The sequence below is a fragment of the Palaemon carinicauda genome, chromosome 11 (assembly GCF_036898095.1).
Source record: "Palaemon carinicauda isolate YSFRI2023 chromosome 11, ASM3689809v2, whole genome shotgun sequence".
Lineage (NCBI taxonomy): Eukaryota > Metazoa > Arthropoda > Malacostraca > Decapoda > Palaemonidae > Palaemon > Palaemon carinicauda.
In genome coordinates, this window is record NC_090735.1 from 94,207,304 (window position 1) to 94,228,617 (window position 21,314).

The 21,314-nt window shown below is 47.6% G+C and overlaps 1 protein-coding gene across 1 annotated transcript in view; it reads right to left on the minus strand.

Annotated features, from left to right (window-relative positions):
- The window catches only part of Arf4 (ADP-ribosylation factor 2), a 119,193-nt gene that overhangs the window by 72,694 nt on the left and 25,185 nt on the right, over positions 1 to 21,314 (minus strand). Inside the window, exons 2-3 of the mRNA XM_068383190.1 lie at positions 5,210 to 5,290; positions 4,754 to 4,935 (exon numbers count right to left, since the gene is read on the minus strand). Of these exons, the coding sequence (XP_068239291.1) occupies positions 4,754 to 4,935; positions 5,210 to 5,290 (263 nt within the window). The remainder of the gene's footprint in view (positions 1 to 4,753; positions 4,936 to 5,209; positions 5,291 to 21,314) is intronic.

Here is a 21,314-nt window from a genome sequence, read left to right on the forward strand (position 1 = left end):
AACTAGAAGTTCCAGCTATCAGGCCGATAGCTTTCCTTTTGGCGGCAGTCAAACCCTTGGACCAGGCCAGGACCTTAAAGGCTTCTGGGTCTCGAATATCTCGTCAAGAACCATATCCTTCCCTTCCTGGATGGTGGAACAGGAGTAGACAGCCTGTTGATGGCCCTCATACAGGCAAGGACCTGCCAAAAGGTATGCTCCAACTCACGTCTCTCTTGCTCTGAGTGATACTTCAGACTGGCCGCCTTTGGAAGATTCTCGTCCTCAGAATCTAAGGGGTCGTCCACCTCCAGAGTCTGGTATAGGTCAGGGTCGTCAACTGAATCGCTGGGAGGACCCAGCACAGGGGATCGTCTCTGTGCCTCACCCATTTTAGCTTATCGTGCCGCAGATTTCTCGGGTTATGTCTTAGTGTTCTTCAATTCCCTATGCACAGGAAGATCCTCCGCAGTCTTATGAGGGGGAACCTGAGAGGTTTTCGAGGCACTTGACGAAGCCTTGAAAGTCTTGAGGGTTGAAAGGATGGATCGTGATCTCCCTGGGCGAGCCTATGTCCCTACTTGTCCTAGAACATACGATGTCAGTGTGAGGTTGTGTTACGCCTCTCATCCTCCTTTTCTGTCTCTTATGATGACCTCCTTTACCTTCACTGGCATAAAGGGTAAGTTGGCCATATAGCATAAGAGTCAGATGAATTAGGACCTTCAGCACGCGATCAGGGTGGAGGTGATCTGCGTACTTTGTCTGCCGTTGGCTTCCTTCAAGGGTCCTGAATCCCAAATGACGAATACGACAAGGGTTCCAAGGGGATCCTAGGGCTGCCTTGACTGGAACAGTCGGAGGTTGTGACGGTGGAGGAGCCACGTTCAGAGACTTCAGCAGGGTGGAGATGAAAGTATTCACCCGTGGAGGAAGCTCTGATCCTCTAGGTAAATCCTGGAATTCCCTAATAGTGTGTCCTTTGGGTGGAACTCTAGGAGGAACTTCAGTCGACGGAGGTGATGACCTCTGAGGAGGAGGAACACGTTCCTTCAGACGTGACAGAAGGTCTTGACTAATAAGTAAGTTCGCGAACATATTAGGAGGCTCCTTGAAATCCTCTGGAAAGGGCGTCTGTTTTCCGCTAGACGTGTAAGAAGCCGAGGGTCGAGGCGAAGGTATTGGTACCGCACTTGCACATGGTTCCAACATATCTGCTTGTGAATTGCTCGTGGAAATCACCGATTTGCTCGTGAATTGTTCGATGAAATCGCCGATTTGCTAGTGAAATTGCGAGTTTCACATGCAAAATTGTGAGTTTCACACGTCAATGGACACGATTCATGAGCAGAAGTACTCGTAACAGGAGCAACATAGAATGAGGAAGGTCTATCGCCTTCCTGCTGCCCCCAAGAAGCACCTATGTCCGTCGAAGTCGGCAGAGGACTACTCTAGTTGGAGAACGTTGTGGAAAAATTAAGGGTATTGTTAGGAACAAATACAACTTATTTTTCATTTTTTTCATCACGTATATATTATCTGTTATATTTTTTATCGTACCAATTGTCTAACGATATTTTTTTTTGCAGCACGCCCTACTCCCTGTAGGATTTGGAGAGGCAAATAGAATTAGAGTCAAGTCGAGGCACAAGTAAAAATAATTGGAAGGGTACTGCATCATCCTGCACCTGTTTATGTTGCTAGTCAACTTGGTGAAGACTTGTATTGTAAATATTTCTGCCCTGCTACATGAGTCACTTCCCAAACTTGTAATTGACGTCAGTGTTTTCTGAAAGTGGCATAGAATAGTTTTTTCAGTGATGGCCAAACTTTGTGTGTTCTCAATGCCTAAACCCAGTGGATTGTTCATGCAGATTATGAACCACAGTGTTTCGGGGTTGTCCTTTAAGCTTCAAGTTTGTTCATGTCATAGTCAGGAATAAATCTGCAGGATTCACCTGAATATGTAACTTTGCAGCCTAATGGTAGACTGGATATTAATAAGGACAGTATTGATTTAGGGAAAATTATTGTAGTACAGTATTTTCATTTTTATATTTTCTTCTTATTCAAAATTTGTTTATCTTGTTTCTGTGAGGCTGGAGTGTAAAGGGGTACTACTTTTTTCCTTTAATTACGTACTGGAATTTGACAAAACAATGTTAATGTAATCCCACCAGTTTTTTTCCTTTACAAATAAATATTTTTTTACTTGTTTTTATGAAGACAGCATTTCATTCCAGTTCCTTTCACCATGGTGTCCCTTTCTCAGCCACTGTTTTTTTCTTAGTTTTTAAATCTTTCTAATAAGTTATTTATCATAATTTTTTTCCCACACTGTATCCTGTTGTCAGATTTAAAAAAAATTATAATATTCCCTTTCACCTAATGTTCTGATATTTTTACTTGAGCTTGAAACCATCTTACCTAAAGAATATACAGCTTTATATAAATTCTGCTAATTTCCCAGAAATGAATCAGTGGTCATTCTACCTGTTTATTCAGCAAGCCCAAAGTAAGGGAAGATAAGAAGGAAGTGAGATTCTAGTTGGGTTCCCTTGCCCAGTATAAAATCAAGGGGTGGTGCCCAGTGCCCAGTTCATCCTTAATTGTTTGTCTTTTACCCAGATTTTTTGGGTAATACACTGTTGTACATTTTTTGTGTAGTGACCGTTGGAGTGTGGTCGGTATTCAGACACTAGGCAGTTCGGGTGCTACCTCTGGCCACAGTCCGCAAACCACTACTTAAATTTTTGGTGCCCAGAGCTCTGTTCTCTTGACCTGGTACCTAGATTTTTGGGTATTCCACCGTTATATAAATTTTTGGGTAGTGAACGTTGGGTTGTGGTCGGCATTCGGACACTAGGCAGTTTGGGTGCTACCTCTGGCCACAGTCTGCAAACCATTACAACGTGTCACAGTGAGAGACGTTTCCAAGCACCACGTAGGCGAACGCTTTGCTAAGATTCCCCAGGCTGTGACAGGCACTGGATGTTTCGCTGGATTCCTGTTTGAGGAATGGTCATTCTCATCATCAGGTCCGGTCCGAAGTCGTTTGGAAGAAGGTGTGGTTGAGGGGCTACGCGCTCATGGACTGCGCGTGTCTACCTCTACTTCTAGACAAGTAAAGTCTAGACCTTGATCGCGAACAAGCAATTCGTGATCGTGAACAGGAGCGTCTAGCTCTCATTCGAGAACAGAGTGAACATCGCGAATGCCTATCTCGCGAAGGTGAGCATCAACCTCGTGAACGTGAACGTTTACGTTTGTTCTCGTGAAAAGTACCCTCGTGAGCGTAAACACCGCCCTCGTGAACAGGATTGTCATCCCTGCGAGTGCCTTTCTCTTCATCTAAATTGCATTGATCTAGGACGCGAGTTGTCTGGACCTAGGGCTAGACTTTACTCGTGATTTTTTAGAATGCGATCGCAAGATTCGTCATTGATAAGAGGAGCGCTTTCTAGGAGAGCGTTGAGACCTGCGGCCTCGTGGGCGCGAGGCTCTAGAGCGTGAGCGCCTTTTTTAAGAAAAGCGCTCGGATCGTGATGACCCACAATCCGTTAGATCTTCAGATTGTCGTGAACAGCGATCAGGGGAAGTGTCCTGTCCAGAAGGGCGAAGCGATAGCGATGCTCGTCCTTTAGCCCTGCTGGTGGTAGGAGCGCTGGACCCCGATAGATTGTCACCTGCAACCTGCGGGTTCCTGTAGGGAGAAACAAAAGGTTGAAGGTTAGGGGACAACGAGGTCCCTGGATGGAGAGAGGGTTCGTCGTCAGCAGGGGGCCGTTGGAGAGGAGAACATGAGCGATCACCTCGCCCATGCTTAGAAGGGCCTGGAGATGGCAAAGATGGAGGACCTTGCAGAGTTCTAGAGCGTGAGATATCGACGGCTCCAGAGAAGGGTCCTCCCTTGCACCACGCTGAAGAAGGCGCAACAGCAACTCTTTCGAAGGGGGTCACGAAATTCCTAAGGACGACCACACCTGCAGCAAATCTGAAAGGGAGAATGGCTCGCCAGCAGCTGGGGGAGAAGTTTCTCCTCTCTACAGGAAGCAACAACACCCCAGTACCCCAGGGTTGATAAGGAGTTAGTTGGTCTGCGCTCCTACTAGATCGTTCCTTGGAAGAGCGCGAGCGAGAAGGAGCTTTAGAAAGAAATCTTGGGGTACGTGAAGAACACGCTTTCCTAACCCGAGGGAAAAAGATCGCGCTTCACCTTCTCTCCGCACCTCCCAAATTTCTCCCATTGGGAGGCAGGCCACTCCCTACACTCTGCACAGGGCAAGCCCTGCTTGCAGCCATGCCCTCTGTAAGTAGGACACAAAGAGTGCGGGTCAGTCTCCAACAAAGACATGAAAGAGCTGCATGCAGCCCCCTTGCACCCTGGACACGCTCGTATGAAGGCGATCATCGAGAGAACACACACACCTGAAAAAGAGAAAGCGAAATCAAAAGTCCAATGACAGTCAGGGAGAAAGACGACACGTCCGATCTCTACCAAGCCAAAAGAAAAAGAGAAGTCTCTCACTGCTGCGAGTGTGTATTTAGAGGAGGCTGGGTACCCCCTGGACACCACCAGCCTACTCGCTCAGGCGGTTAGGCAGGGTTGCCACCTCGCAAATAAAGTCTAATAGCCACCTTCCAGCTACGCTGAAAGATAATCCACAAATAACTACCGGTTTGTTAGTATGGGAACAAATTTCTAACCTCTGAAATAAACAATAAATTAAATACTTATATCAACATACTAACACTTAATTTCAAAACCACTGACCATTTTAGACAATTCCTCTGAAGCTTCTGTTATTCTCTCTTTGTCATTACTGTCCACAACAAAGATTAGCCCCTGAGTATTTTGGAAGTAATGTCTCCACAAAGGACGGATTTTATCTTGACCCCCAACATCCCACACAGTAAAGCTGATGTTTTTGTATTCCACAGTTTCCACGTTAAAACCTGAAGCATGGATTTCTCTTTGAAAAGGTTGTCTCAAGTAAATTACAAATTATAACAAACACTACAATGCTGTACAAATCAGTTGGTTTCTGTTATTCATTAAATTGAATTCCAATCTTTTATACTTAAAAACTTCAATGGAATGAGAAACCAGTTTCCTTCATTTGAATCATATAAACAATGACACTTTGTGTCGGTTTTTTTTTTTTTTTTTTGGTGACAGGTTAAATTTCTTTTCAATCTTGTCAAAATTACAGAAAAAAAATTAGCTCACCAATAGTAGGAATAGTAGTTACAATTTCTCCCAACTTCAACTTGTACAATATGGTTGTTTTACCAGCAGCATCAAGACCCACTGAAAAGCAAAATCAAAATATTTCAAATAAAGTGTATTCTGATAGACTTTGAAATTAATTTTATATCATCTATAAATACATATCCCTAATTTTGAAATATAATTACATTAATAGGAATATAAAATAGCTAATTCACCAAAAAGTTAAGCACGCCAAATACTATAACTTCTCACCAATATTATAAATTCAAAAAAGTAATTTGTATTTTTTCCTAACATTATGAACTTATGATTTCAACGTAGCTGGAAACTCGGTTGTTAAAATTTATAACGAGGTGTTGGTAGTTACCAGAGGGTAGCTGGGGAAGCCCTAATTCCCTGCCTGCCCACTGAAAAGCCAATTTGACCTTCACCTAGAACTTTTAGGGAGAATGCATTATGCTTAGTGCCATTTTGGAACTACTAGTCAATTTTCAATCCTGGGATGATAACACACTGTTTATTACCCTTAGAAGAAGGCAAAAAGACAAAAAAGTACTGTATTAGACGTCGAGGCCAACACGGGTGCTGGTAAGCGTCCTCAAGCAATGCTGCTGAGTCTGGCACTGGGGAGTAATAAACTGATAGTTTCTTGTTGAGACTTGTGGCGAACATGTCTATTTCATTTTTAGTGTTTATTACGTCTTTTATATATTTTATTTCCTTGTTTCCTTTCCTTACTAGGCTATTTTTGCCTGTTGGAGCCCTTGGGCTTATAGCATCTTGCTTTTCCAACTAGGGTTATAGCTTAGCTTGTAATAATAATAATAATGATAATAATTGTCGGGGAACCCCATAAAGTCATGAGCCTTGTTACTGCTTGAAGATGTAAAGACCGTTCTGATCTAATTATTGACCCTGACGACTCAACTTATCCGCTGTGACATTCCTTTTGCCGGGAATAAAATTGGCTGCAAGGATTACAGTGTTGCAGACTGCCCAGTCATGTACCAATACAGTAATGTACAGCTAACAGGTAGAGGTGTGCTGCCTTCTTTGTTGACACATGGCACTACAGTTGCATTGTCGTTCATCAGATCAACCGAGTGGCCGATTAGCAATGGAAGGAAGTGTTGAAACACTAGATATGCTTTCTTCAACTACAGCATATCAACTGTCCTGATGACAGATGACCCCCCAGATGGGCCCCCACCCTCTTTTTGACAAATAGGCTATTGTATGTAAAAAGGAGGAGATCTGGAGGGGAGCACTCTACGGGAGACCACTGAAACACAATCACCGCATCTAGCCATCAAAGTAGATCGAATCTGGTATCTTGCTTGATTGGATCTGGGTCTGGAGGGGAATTTGTAGTCTGCAACCTCTCTTTTTTTGGACACCAATGTATGATTGAAGGAAAAGGCGACCATGAGGAACAAGTCCCAAGAGAAGTCAGGAGGCCTAATAGCTGTAGCCAGTTTTTGTACTGGTAACTGTACTTGATAAAGAAATGGATGAGCCACTTTCTGGAATCCGGTTACCCAGTCTTGGGATGGTAAAACTCTCCCCACTGCTGTGCCTATGTTCATATCCAGGTATGTCATCCTATGCTCGAGTGAAAGCCTGGACTTCTCACAATTTGCAACGATCCCCAAACAGCAAAAACACGAGAGCCTTTCTCGATGATGACAAAGTTCGGACTCTGAGTCTACCAATATTAGTCAGTCTAAGTACTGAATCAGACAAGTGGCATGGGCCCATACTGACACCAAGGTGAACACATGAGTGAATACCTAAGGGAGTGTGGACAACCAAAGCAAAGCAATTTGAATTGCAAAACTGCTCTTTGAACAAAGATTAGATACTTTCTTGAAGATCATTTTACAGGGATCTGAAAATGTGTGGCCCCGAGATCGAGGGAAAATAATGTCAATCTTCCTTAGGATGTGTCTGACTATGCTGGGCATTCCCATCCAAAATAGAGTCCGATGGCTGTACTCATTCAGGGTCGAGAGATCTATTGCTGATCTCCAACCCGCCAGGGTCTTTTTTACCAAAACAGATCACTAAAGAAACACAGAGAATCATCTCATACATCTTCTAGAAAGCCTTTTAGCAGCTTAGTCTGGCCCTTAGACTGAAGGAAAAGGGTTTTCTCCTTTCCTGGTCGATAGTAAGATCACATTCTCGGAGCTGGAATAAGGGGAGGAGGAGAGTTGGTGAACAGGAGTCGGTATCTGAATCTAAGCATATTCCCCATCCGCTGCTCTGCCCCGTGAACTGTCATCTCCTCCATTTCTCTATCAGGCATACCCCCACAGAAGGGGGTTGACTGGGGAAATTGCTGGCCATTGTTTACTTTTCCCTCAAATTCTAGTTCTGAGCCTTTTGTTGTAAAAAATGGCTTACCAGATTCAGAGGACTTTTAAGACTCCCATGGTGTGGTTCTGGAGTTATTTCCACTCGTCTATAGTCTAACGGCCAATCTGGAAGTTTGCATAGACAGAAAAGATGGCCTAGTATGGTTATACGAATTGGAAGAGTGAGGGCTCCTAAAAGACGTTGCCTGATGAAGAAGCAAATCTCGATTGGATTTTCTCCATTTATCCGCCGTCAGTTCTCCGTTCTAGAAAAACACAGAGAAGGACCCATAAACGAGGAATTCCTAAGGTTCATCATCTCCCTCTGATCTATTTGCCTCATAAACCTAGGGGCAACCATGTCTCACTTCTTTAAAATCCAGTTGGCCCACTGGTTATCTGCTTGGTGTATCAAAAATTCTATACCTTTTGCCCCAGACAGAGGGAGGTCTGTGAACTGACTTCTCTTCTTTGCATCAGAGAGGTCTGAGTTTGAGGCCAAGTATGCTACGATACCTGACCCGTGGCTCAACAAGGAGGTTGCGGGTTCCATTCTACAGGCCTCCAAAGCCGTGAATGTAATGTACTGACAGGCTAGTTCCTTGGCCGAAATGGACTGGAGTCAAGGTAGAGATCGCTGGGTGCAGGGGGCAGAAGAGAGGGATGAGAGTCCTGTGATGCATAACACTTATGTCACAGAAAATGCGATTTTAATTTATTTGTATTTTTCTAAGCTATACTTAGGACAAACTTCCTTCATAGGAGATCTGGATATCTTTCCAGTCACGACCAGAAAAATAAGATATGCCTCACCAAACTTCCTTTAGTATCACACATCTGGCAGCTCCCATCATGCCCCAGGTCAGGTCATACTAAGCTAGAAATCCTCATTACAGTTCCCTTTGACAAACTCTCAACACCGACCTATGGAACCCTGCGGGGATGGCTGGAAGGGACATAACTAGAAGGAACTTTGCCGTAAGTAAAGCTAAGAAAAATACAAATTACCGTATTTCCCGTGTCAGGGCACTTTTTTCCCCTGACAAATACCCCAAAAATCACCCTGCGCCTTAACACATAAAAAGTTGTATAGAGGAGTTTGACAATTCTCAAACACCTAACTAATGACATAAAAGTACTCACACTCACCAGACATTAAAATATAAACCTACAATTATCATTCATTTACAATAAATGAATTTATTTATTAAATGAATTTATTTACATTACACTTAGTTTAATGAACTACAATAGCAATTTTTAGTTTGTTTTGGTAATCAGCTGATGACTCGCCAACCCCCTTCTACAAACAAACATGCCAACTAGTGGGCTATTAGCAGACAACGCAATGACATATTAGCTGTTTATGCAGTACAGTATTTATCTATTTTATCTAGTAATAAAGCAATATTTTGATAATGACTTTTGTTAACTATTGCAATGTCATTGTTGACTACTTTCCTCTTGGTAAGGGTAGAAGAGACTCTTTAGCTATAGTAAGCAGCTCTACTAGGAGGACGACACCACAAAATCAAACCATTGTCCTCTAGTCTGAGGTAGTGCCATAGCCTCTGTACCATGGCCTTCCACTGTCATGGATTAGAGTTCTCTTGCTTGACGGTACACTTGAGCACGCTGTTGTATCTTATTTCTCTTTCTCTTGTTTGTTTTGAAGTTTTTATAGTTTATACATAAAAGATCTAATTTAATATTACTGTTCTTGAAATATTTTATTGATTATTTATTACTTCCCTTGTAGCTTATCTATTTCCTTTTTCCTTTCCTCACTGGGCTATTTTTCCCTGTTGGAGCCCTTGGGCTTATAGCATCTTGCTTTTCCGACTAGGGTTGTAGCTTGGCTTATAATAAATAAATAATCATAAATAATAATGATGATGATGATGATGATAGCCCTTTGGATGAGACTAAGGCTAGGAGAAAGACTGTCTTCAACATAGGAATTATCCAGTATGTCCCTGAGGGGCTCAAAAGGGGGGTGCCTTCAGGAAGCCAAAGACCTTGGCTAAATCCCCCTCTGGAGCCCGTAGGGCCTCGGGGGACACGACATCTCGGAGCTCTTCAGGAGCCTAGCCATCTACTTCGAGGCCACCAGGTTCAATCCCCTCAGCGAGAACACCGGCCCAGTGCCGCTCAGTACCCTTCGACCACCAGGATTGAGGGGCCTTTATCTATCTTGAGATTTTAAGGTACAGTAGGAAGTCATCTACTAGCACCATCCCTAAGAGGCCTTCCCAACTAAGAGAATTCTGGATAACCTTTTCCCATGAAGGAAAAGTTTTTGCAGTCTGACGTGGAACCTTCTGCAGTAGGGCTGCCTCAAGAGATCTTCCCTTAACAGGAGGGGCCATGGTTCTTGTACCTCAACTCCTATAAGTCCAGGAATTATTCCTGGTCTGGCCACAATGGAGCTACGTGAGACTTGTCCCCTTTGCTTCCCAGAGTCTGTTCAGGATTTATCACAGCTGACCGAAGAGAACGAAGGTGTACGCATCCAGACCATCCCACAGATCCTGGAAATAGTCCTCCACGACAGCTGTCCGTTTTGACACCAGCAAACAGAATAATGGGAACTTCACATTGAGCCTCATTACGATAAAGTGCAGGGAAGGGAAATCCCACATGGATATCAGTTGACTTGCCATGCTGGGTGTAGGGACCATTCCATGCCTAACACCCGGCCCCTCCTGCTGAGGCCCTTCTCCATCGACTTGCTATGGATGTCCCATTGGACTGGCTGGAGCTTGATCCTGCCCTGAAGCACCAAATTCTCCAGGGATGCCTGGTTACCAACTAGGTGCTGCTGCGGTCCACAAGGGACACTGGTGAAAACCTGCAGGGCTGCGGCCAACCCGACACAAAAGTTCCGAAAATTATATTTTCATAATAAAATAAATTTTTTAATATACTTACCCACTGGTTATATAATGGCTAAAGTCTCTTGACGCCGGCAGCAAATTCAAACTCTCGCAGTCTATCACAGATATGCCAGGTGTACACTAGTGCCCTTGCGGTACAACAGGTAGAACTATACCCAACCTATTCAGATTCTCCATGGCCCATGGTCTCTAGAGGGGAGGAGGGTGGGTTTTTAACTTACATAACCAGCAGGTAAGTATATTCAAAAATTTATTTTATTATGAAAATATCATTTTTATATACAGTATAAAACTTACCCGCTGGTTATATAATGGCGGATTGACACCCATTGGTGGCGGGTCAGAGACAGCTGCATAATTGGAAATTCACTTAAGAGTTACATAAACAACTTTAGAGGTTCTCACCTGATAAGGATGCTGACAGCAATGATACTCTGCCTCATTTTGTCTGCTATCCTTAGGAGATCCAGCGGTCCACCCAGGGGCTGATGATCTCTAGGAGCTGTCAAACCGTGCAATAACCTATAACATGACAGGACCTCAACTAATACCCTTGTTCCGGGCGCACTCTAGGAACAAATTCACCACTTAACCAAACCATAGATTGCGGAAGACTGACGACCAATCTCCACATACAACCAAAACTAAAAAACCAAGTCCCAAAAGAAAGAAAAGGGTATTAGGAAACGGGAACATAGTGGTATATCAATCACCTACTACCGCATTCGCTTATACGAATGGACCCAATGTATAACAGTCCTCATAGAGAGTCTGAACATGTTTTAAATAATGAGATGCGAATACTGACTTACTCCTCCAAAAGGTCGTATCCATCAAACTTTGCAGAGAACGGTTCTGTTTAAAAGCCAATGAAGTCGATACCGCTCTGACTTCATGTGTCTTCACTTTGAGAAGCCTCTGATCTGTCTCATCGCACTGGGCGTGAGCTTCTCTAATTAAGAGCCTAATGAAAAAAGATAAGGAATTTTTGGACATGGGCAGTGAGGGTTTTCAAACTGCACACCACAAAGCATCTGAGTCGCCTCTCAAACTCTTAGTTCTGTCCAAATAGAGTTGTAATGCTCTTACAGGGCAAAGCACCCTCTCCAACTCGTCTCCCACCACATCATAAAGGTTAAGAATCTCAAAGGATTTGGGCCATGGCCGGGAAAGATTTTCATTCTTGGCTAAAAACCCCAATTGCAAGGAGCAAAAGGCTTTTCCATCTTGGAAACCAATGTTCCTGCTTAAAGCGTGGACTTCACTCACCCTTTTAGCAGTGGCTAGACTAACTAGAAACAAAGTTTTCATAGTTAGATCTTTAAATGAAGCTGATTGTAAAGGCTCAAATCTGTCACTCATGAGGAATTAAAGGACTACATCCAAATTCCAGGAAAGTGATTCTGATTGTTTTTCCTTGGAAGTATCAAAAGACTTAAGTAGGTCATGTAGATCATTATTATTGGAGAGGTCTAAGTTCCTGTGTCTAAAAACTGTAGCTAACATACTTCTGTAACCTTTGATTGTAGAGGATGAGAAGTTATGTTTATTTCTAAGGTCTAAGAAGAAATCTGCTATTTGAGCTACAGAGGTACTGGAAGTAAAAACCGAGTTAGCTCTACACCATTCTCTGAATAACTCCCACTTAGACTGATACATCTTGATGGTGGAAGGCCTCCTTGCTCTTGCAATAGCTTTGGCTGCCTTCTTCGAAAAGCCTCTAGCTCTAGCGAGTTTTTCGATAGTCTGAAGGCAGTCAGACGTAGAGCTTGGAGGTTTAGGTGGTTTTGACACCAATGGGGTTGTCTGAGAAGATCTGGTCTTAAAGGAAGGCTTCTCGGGCAATCTATCATACATTCCAGTACCTCAGAAAGCCAGCTCCTTGACGGCCAGAACGGAGCTATTAGAGTCATCTTGGTTTCTTCGTGGGACAAGAACTTCTGAATCACTTTGTAGAGGATCTTAAACGGAGGGGATGCATATACTTCCATGTGTGACCAATTCATTAGGAAAGCATCTATGTGCATGGCTTCGGTATCCGGTACCGGTGAGCAATAACACTCCAGTCTCTTTGTCTTTGCGGTTGCAAAAAGGTCTACGAGAGGCCGTCCCCATAACCGCCACAGACTCTTGCAGACCTCTTGGTGCAAAATCCATTCTGAGGGGAGAACTTGATTCTTCCTGCTGAGTCTGTCTGCACTTACATTGTTGATCCCCTGGATAAACCGAGTTAACAATGTCACTTTCCTTTCATCTGCCCATTTAAGAAGAGGCCTCACTACCTCGTAAAGAGTCCACGAGTGGGTCCCCCCTTGCTTTGCTATATACGCTAGGGCTGTGGTGCTGTCCGCATTGATTTGGACTACTCTGCCCAGAATATGCTCTTTGAAGCCTTTGAGGGCCAGATGTACAGTATTGCCAAAAGTTCTTTTTGGTTTATATGGAGAGTACTCTGCTCTTTCGTCCACTAGCCCGAGATCTCTTTCTTTCCTAATGTTGCTCCCCACCCTGACTTTGAAGCGTCGGAAAACAACACAAGGTCTGGGCTCTTCTGCTGTAATGACAGACCCTCCTTCAGTCTGTGTTCGTTGTTCCACCACTGAAGATGCTCTTTTATGGAGTATGTTATGGGAATGCTCTCGCTGTCGAGACTGTCCCCTTTCTTCCAATGCCAATTGAGATGAAAATGTAACCTCCCCAGAGTCACGAACTTCTCAAATGATGAGAGAGTCCCTAGAAGGCTCATCCATTCTCTTACTGAGGTGAGTTCCTTCTTTAAAAAGTCCTGAAGTTTTAGGAGAGCTGTCTGGATCCTCACAGGCGACGGAAAGGCCTGAAAACTCTGACTGTGAATCTCCATCCCCAAATAAAGAATCTTCTGGGATGGAGTCAGTTGCGATTTTTTCAAACTCACCAGGAGTCCCAGTTCCTTGGTCAATTCCAGTGTCATTCTTAAGTCCTTCAGACAGCCATCGGCTGAGGTGGCTCTTATAAGCCTAGGTCCAGGTACAGAGAGGCCCTGATTCTCCTTGAGTGCAACATGCTTGCTACATTCAGCATGATCTTGGTAAACAACAGAGGAGCAGTGCTGAGACCGAAACATAACGCTCTGAATTGAAACACCTCGTTCCGGTACATGAATCTCAGATAATGTCTGCAAGAGGGATGTATTGGAATATGGAAGTACTGTAGGCATCCTGGAGGTCTAATGAAACCATCCAATCGCCCTTCCTTACCGCAGCCAGAACTATCTTCTGAGTCTCCATGGTAAACGTCGTATTCTGGACGTAAACATTTAGGAGACTTATGTCCAGCACGGGTCTCCATTCCCCTGAACTCTTGGGGACTAGGAACAGCCGGTTGTAAAACCCGAGATGTTAACTCTTGCACCCTCTCTATTGCTTGCTTCTCTAGTAACACACACACCTGAAGCTGCATGGCCTGCTTCTTTGGTCCCTCCTTGTACTTGGGTGAAAGATCCACCGGATCTGTGACTAGTGGAAGATCTGAAATAAATGGGATCTTGTATCCTTTCTTCAACACCTGAACGGACCAGGGGTCCACTCCGTTCTTCTCCCAGGCCTTCCAGAAGTAACTCAGCCTGGCCCCCATTGCTGTCTGAAGGATAGGGCAGTCAGACTCTACCTCAGCCAGTCTTGGCTCCTCTCTTCTTAGATTTCCCTCCACTGGGTCTGAAGGAACCCCTTCGGAGGGTTTGCCACGAAAGGGCTGAGACGGACGTACTCCAGAAGTACTTTCCTTAGGTCTACGGGACGAAAACGCAGAAAGTAGAGCTTTCCTGGCCGTATTGGTCACTAGGTCATGTGTGGCCTTTTGGGTAAGAGCAGTGGCAATTTCTCCTACCAACTCCTGTGGAAAAAGAGTTGACGACAGTGGGGAGAAAAGTAATTCCGATCTCTAGTAGGGTGAGACTCCCGCTGAGAGAAAGGAACACATAGTAGCCCTCTTCTTAATTACTCCAGCCGTGAACAATGCAGCCAACTCGTTAGAGCCATCCCTGACATCTTTGTCCATGCAGGACATCAAATGGACAAGACCCATAGTGTCTGTGGTTTTCATTTCAGAGACTTTCTTGCTTAAGGCTCCCAATGACCAATCTAAATAATTAAACACTTCAAAGGCTCTAAACAAACCTTTAAGCAAATTATCAAACTCTGTTATTGACCACCATACCTTCGTTTTTCTCAAAGCAAGCCAACGAGAAGATTCTACCAGACTAGAGAAATCTCCCTGGGCAGACGCAGGGATTCTCAAGCCCAGAACTTCCCCAGTCTCGTACCAAACACTGGATTTGGACGCAAGTCTTGCAGGTGGGAACGCAAAGGCCGTTTTACCAAGAGTCCTCTTTGACTCCATCCAGGAACCCATTAACTTCAAGGTTCGTTTAGACGAGCGTGAGAGCACCATCTTAGTGTAAATAGGTATCTTAATCGCCTTCCCTAAGGTAAATTCCGATGGAGGAGAACGAGGAGCCACAGTGGTAAAGTGGTCAGGAAAAAGGCCTGTGAAAATCAACATCAACTTCTTAGGGTCTACCGAATGTTGATAATGTTTTTCCTCTTCCTCTTCTGAAACGGCTCCCAATGGTTCGTCAATGTCAGAAATTTCTTCAGGTTGTTCTTCTGGCATTGCAGCTGTTGCTGCAGCCTGAACCGAAGCGTCAATGTCAGAAGGGGAGCGCTTGCTATGCTCAATAATTGTCTCTGATGTGCGATCAATAGTCTTTCGCTTAAGTTCGCCTACAGTCTGGGTAACAGCCTTAAAGTGAAGAGGAGAGGTCGATGTCGACTGATGTGTGACGCCATGAATGGACTGAAGTTCGACGTCACTGGTCAACTGTCGGGTGGTGTCACGTGGACGCTTAGCGTTCGCTTGCTGTTGGATGGAATGACGCTCGACATCAGAAATCAACTGCTGTGGGTCGTCGCATGGACGCCTAGCATCTGCTTGCTGTTGAATGGACTGACACTGGATATTAGGAGTCAACTGCCGTGTGTCGTCACGCGGACGCCTAGCGTCCGTTTGCTGTTGAATGGACTGACGCCCGACGCCAGGAGTCAGCTGCCCTGTGTCGTCGCGCACGCTGACGCTGACACTCTATGCCTTGAGTCAACTAGCGAGAGCCGTCGCGTGGACGCCCAGCGTCCATTTGTTGTTGTCATTGCCGCTCAATAGAACCATGAGTCGACTGCCGAGAGCCGTCACTATGACGCATTGCATCCACCCGTCGTCGCCGATCTTCATTGCGTCCGTAAGTAGATTTTTGTTTAGAAACAGCTCCCTGACGAGACTCGTCTAAATCAACCTGGTGTTGAGCACTGCGCATGGGAGATCGCCTGTGCGATATCACGTCAGAATCAGGGACAACAGGCCGCCTGTGCGACAACGGGTCCAAAGACTGACGCTCAATTGCACTGCCAACCGCAGGTTGATAAGACCGCAATATCGACGAGAGCTGTTGTTTCATGCTTAAAACATAGACCACTTAGGATCGCTAGAATGCGAAATATTCGATTCCTTTACTAAGGGGATATCGTCTTCTATTTCGCTAACAACACGTTTCTCACTTTTGGGTGACGAAAGCCAATCAGACGGAAGCGGTGGCGCATGAATAGTTACATCGGCAACAGGCAACAGTTCCGCATCTGACTGTAACTCATCGTCAACTACACCACGGTTATAGCGCTTCGCAGGTGTGCAAGTGACAGGAGAAGGGAAACGTTCAGGTGTATCCCAAGAACTACAGCCTGGTAAACTCTTAGGCGAATCGTGACGTTGAGCGACCGAGTGTGACTTTCTTTTGAGTGGTCTGGATGCGTGACGCCAGGCTTCGCTGCCCAAACCCTCATCAGAGGACGGTGATAACACACTACCCTCATCTTTTCTATGATGGGGGTGAGCGACCTGTGCTACAGTAGCAGGACCGCTCAAGGGGACGTCTGAACGATTGATGAAACCTCTTGTTACCTTTGGCCGTCCGACATTACTTCTCCCATGGGTTCGGGAGTTTGAAAGCGGTCGTAGGCTGGGCGAACGACAAGATCGAACAGACGCACCCTCCACAACACTGCACACATTCGGAACACTTTTCACATTTCCTTCAGATTCACGATTTTTCAGTACATTGATTTCAGATAAAATCTGATTTCTATCCGCCGCTAAGGCTTCCAATTTTTCACCGAGAGCCTGGATAACGGTAAACATATCCTTCATAGATGGTTCCTTCGGTTTTTGATCTACCACTATGGGGGAAGGAACAGGATCAATGACATTAGGCAAGGTTAAATCAACAGAGCGTGAAGAACTGCACCTAACCCTGTCCCTCTCTAATCTCTTAATATAACGTTTATACGTTACCCATTCATCATCGGTTAAAGAAGCTTATTCATTACACCGATCTTCAAAAGAACATAATTTTCCCCTACATTTACTGCAAATATTATGTGGATCTACAGAAGCCTTAGGAAGTAGAGTACGACAACCTTTAACACACTTGCGAATAACAGGGGAGGGGTCGGCCATATTGAAAGGTTAAGAGAGAGAGACCGGTAACAAAAACAAAGGTTAAATTATTTAAAATAACCCCAGCACAAAGAAGGGTTGACTCCGAGTCTGCTAAGATCAGCCAGTGGTCCAGATAACGGAGGAGACGGATGCCGATCTTGTGTGCCCACGAAGATATCAGGGTGAACACTCTGGTGAAAACCTGAGGTGCTGTGGAGAGACCGAAGCACAGCACCTTGAATTGGTAGATCTTGTTATCTAGGCTGAATCTTAAGTACTTCCTTGAAGACGGATGGATTGGGATCTGAAAGTACGCATCCTTCAGATCCAGTGTGCACATGAAGTCTCGCGGTCTCACTGCGAGTCTGACCGTGCCTGCCGTCTCCATGCTGAACGGGGTCTGCTTGACAAACCTGTTCAGAGCTGAGAGGTCGATGACTGGTCTCCAGCCTCCAGACGCCTTCTTTACAAGAAAGAGTCGACTGTAGAAGCCTGGGGACCCGTCGACGACCTCTTGGAGAGCGTCCTTCTTCAACATGGTCTTGACTTCTGCCCAAAGGGCTTGCCCTCTTGCCGATTCCATGGCAAGAGAGCTCAACGACACTGGATTCGCTATTAGGGGAGGAAGAGATGTTATGAACGGGACGTGATATCCTTGGCTGATCACGGAGATCGTCCAGGAATCGGCCCCGAGTTGCTGCCACCTGTTCGCGCAACTTTGGAGGCATCCCCCCACTGGTGGACATGCAGGGGGACTGCCAACCCTAGCGTTTGCGGCCTCGGCCACTCCCCCTAGGATTCTTGCCTCCCCTGGAGGACTTCTTGCCTCTCCTGTCCTTGACGGGAAAGGGCTGTTTGGACACCGCTGCCTTTGCTGCTATTGCCGGTTTTGTTGTCTTTGCAGGGCGAGGTTGTTGAGGTGCTGGAGGCTTATAGGGCTTTAATGTTAAAGCCCTCTGGAGGAGGAAGTCCTGGATGGACTTCCTCCACCTCTCAGCCGCCTACTCTACATCTTCCGGCTCAAACAGACTACTCCCCAAAAGAGAGGAATGTCTGAGCTTACTGACCTCGGTGTTGGGACCTTCGAGTTGAATCTTTCAGACACCGTATCACAGCGTTTCAGGATAGTGTTAGCCCACAAGTTCGAGACTTGGTGGGCCAGAAACTCGATGGTACGAGTGCCTGAAAGAAGGAAGGTCTCCAAGGCCTTCCTGGTACTCTCCTTAGACAAGTCTTCGGATCGTATCAGGATGCCAAGAGATCCCAGCCAGATATCCAGCCACGAAGTGGCCTGCATGGCACACTTCGCTACCTTCTCCTGGCAGAGAATCTCCGAGCCGAGAACGACACTGGCCGGTTGGAGAGTCTCTCGAGAGGGACTCCCCTGGAAAGCTCTTCCACCAAGTGGTGTAGGGGAAGAGCTAAACAGGACTCCTCGATGATTTCAAAGTACCTCCTTTGATGGACACGAGGAGGTGGGAGGAGTTTGTTTCCGGCGCTGGAATGGCTGGAGGCTAGCTCGGAGAGCTGGCTCTCGACCTTATCTCTGGCACTCTTGACCCCCTGGGACCAGGGCAAAGCCACGCTGGTTTTAGGGGGGCTTTTGAGTACAGTACCAAAGACTTGGTCCAGAACCGTGTCCTTGCCCTCTCGAGGAGGAATCTCCGGATCCGAAAATCCGTTAAGGTTCCTCATCAGAGCCAAAACTTGCCAAAAGGCATGCTCCGACTCCTGCGGCTCTCCTCCTGATGGACTAGCAGCAAGGTCTCCAGTCCCCAAAGGCTCTTCTTGGGGGGACTCGTGGACGTTCTCCGCGGGCTTAGCTGGTTCTGGTCTGATCCTCGAAGAAGATTTCGGGACCGACTTGGAGTCCTTCGACTCCCTCCTGGGAGGGATGCAGGATTCCAACAAAGATGGTGGGGGGCTTTTCTCCGCCTCCACCCGAGGAGACTTCTCGGCGCGAGGTGGGGTTTCTCCCATTGGTGCGATGAGAGAACGCCTCACCTCCCGAGAATCCCGAGGACGGAAAACCCTCGTCCACGGGGGATGGAGAGAAAGTCTTGGGAGGGAGTCTTCCTCGACGGCTTCCGAGGATCCAGTTTCACCCTTGGAGAAGTAACCATGTTGTCCACTCCTCTCTTCCTCTTCAGGTGGGCCGAGATAGCCGCTGATTTGAGGCCGAGTTCAGAGAAAGCGGGCTTGAAAGTATACGCAACCGCTCTGATCAAGGACCCAAACCAGGGCAGCCGACAGACAGCAGCGCTGTCAGAGACACCCTCTGGAGAGGAGATCGTAAGATCCCTAGGAGTGGAAACTACAACTGGGTCTGCCTGAAGAGAAGCTGTAGAAAAGATCCTGGACCTGTCCGAAGATTTTCCGCCCTCCGTTGGGCGCGCTGCCCTGCGCTTACGGGGGTGGGGGGGGGGCGCGATGAAGATGACCTGCCGCATACTGCCGGATCCTATGTGGGCACGCGCTGTGGTTCGTGCTGGGCATCGTACTGGGGATGCGTACTGCCGGATCCTGTGTGGGCACGCGCTGTGGTTCGCACTGGGCATCGTACTGGGTATCAGCGATAGGCCGTTGCCTAGCTCAGGAGGCGATTGCTCGCGCGGGCGAGCGAGGGAGCGCAGGCGAGGGAGGGCGCACGGGCGAGGGAGGGCGCACGGGCGAGGGAGGGCGCACGGGCGAGGGAGGGCGCGCAGGCGAGCGATGGCGCGCAGGCGAGCGATGGCGCGCAGGCGAGCGATGGCGTGTAGGCGAGCGATGGCGCGTAGGCGAGGGGGTGCGTTGGCTTGCAGGCGAGTGTTGGCGTGCAGGCGAGTGTTGGCGCGTAGGAGAGTTCGCGCGTTGGCGCGTGAGCGAACGATGGCGCGTGAGCGAACGATGGCGCGCAGGAGAAGGAGCTCGTGGGCGCGCAGGAGGGGGAGCTCGAGGGCGCGCAGGAGGAGGAGCTCGTGGGCGCGCAGGCGTCAGAGCGCGTGGGCGCGCAGGCAACAGGGCGCGTGGGCGACAGGGCGCATGGGCGCGTAGGTGTCAGGGCGCGTGAGCGCGTAGGTGACGGGGCGCGTGAGCGCGTAGGTGACAGGGCGCGTGGGCGCATTGCTGCGCTTTCCGGAGACCTCGGATGGAGTGTAGCCACAGGATGATAAAGGGCCCGTAAGGGCGAAGCCGTAGGGTGCGTGCGTGCAGGGGGAATATCCCTAGCGCGCGGGGGCGCAGAAGGGCGCTCGTCAGGAACCGAATTTCTGGCAGTGGGCGCGCGATGGAGACTGCGGGAGATGGCGCGTAGGCAAGGGATGGCGAGGTGTGATGGCGAGTCGGCGATCGTGGAGGAGAGCGCTGGCGAGCAGGAGAGGAAGAAGATTTCTCCTTGGAGCCCTGATCCGAAGATCGAGGGCGAGCAGGCAAGCGTTGGCAAGCAGGAGACCGCTGGCGCGCAGGAGACCGCTGGCGCGCAGGAGACCGCTGGCGCGCAGGAGATCGCTGACGAGCAGGAGACCGAGGGCGTCCATGGCGTGTATCAGGCCGAGGGCGCGCAGAGGTCGTTGGCGAGCAGGAGATCGTGGGCGCGTAGTCTCTGGAACTGCAGGGCGAATAGGAGATCGTGGGTGTGCAGGAGCTCGTGGGAGTGCAGAAGCTCGTGGGCGTGCAGGAGAGCGCTGGCGAGATGAGGCAGCAACCGGTGAGCGCTTGCGCGCAGTAGTGCGCAGGCGAACGTTGGCGCACAGGGGAAACCTGGCGCTTAAGGGACTTGCACACAATGTGTGAAAGCCCCTTTTGCCCCGAAGGGACCGGTTCCTGTTTGAACACAGGATGTGTGGGCGCCCACAGCGCGTCAGCAGCCAGGAAAGGTGAAGGCAGGTCAGCAGGTCTGGCAGGCGTAGGAGATAGCGAACGATCTGCGGAGAGGTCCAGGTCCAAGGAAGTAGCAGGAACGGTAGCTGAAGGACGAGGTTCCTCTGCAGGGGACTGCGAGGATGAAGATCTGAAGAGGCGCCTCCTAACACCCTTGTGAGGAGAAGGAAGAACCTCGGCGACGAAGAGAAAGGCGATCCTTACGTCGGATGCGTCCTCTGGGAGCAGCAGGCAAACCATCGGCAGTCCTCCGAAGAGGAGTCTCTGTCAGTGAACTCCCCGGGGGGGAGAATCACCCGCAGGAGAGACCGTTGGACTTGATCCTCCCTCGAAGGACGTTCGGAGGGGGGAGCTAAGCCTTCAGCTACAACAGGAGCAGGGGTTTGAAAACTCTCATTGGAAGCATCTGCCACAACAGCCTCGACAATAGACAGAGGGTCAACCTCTGCTACCGCCGGTGACTGT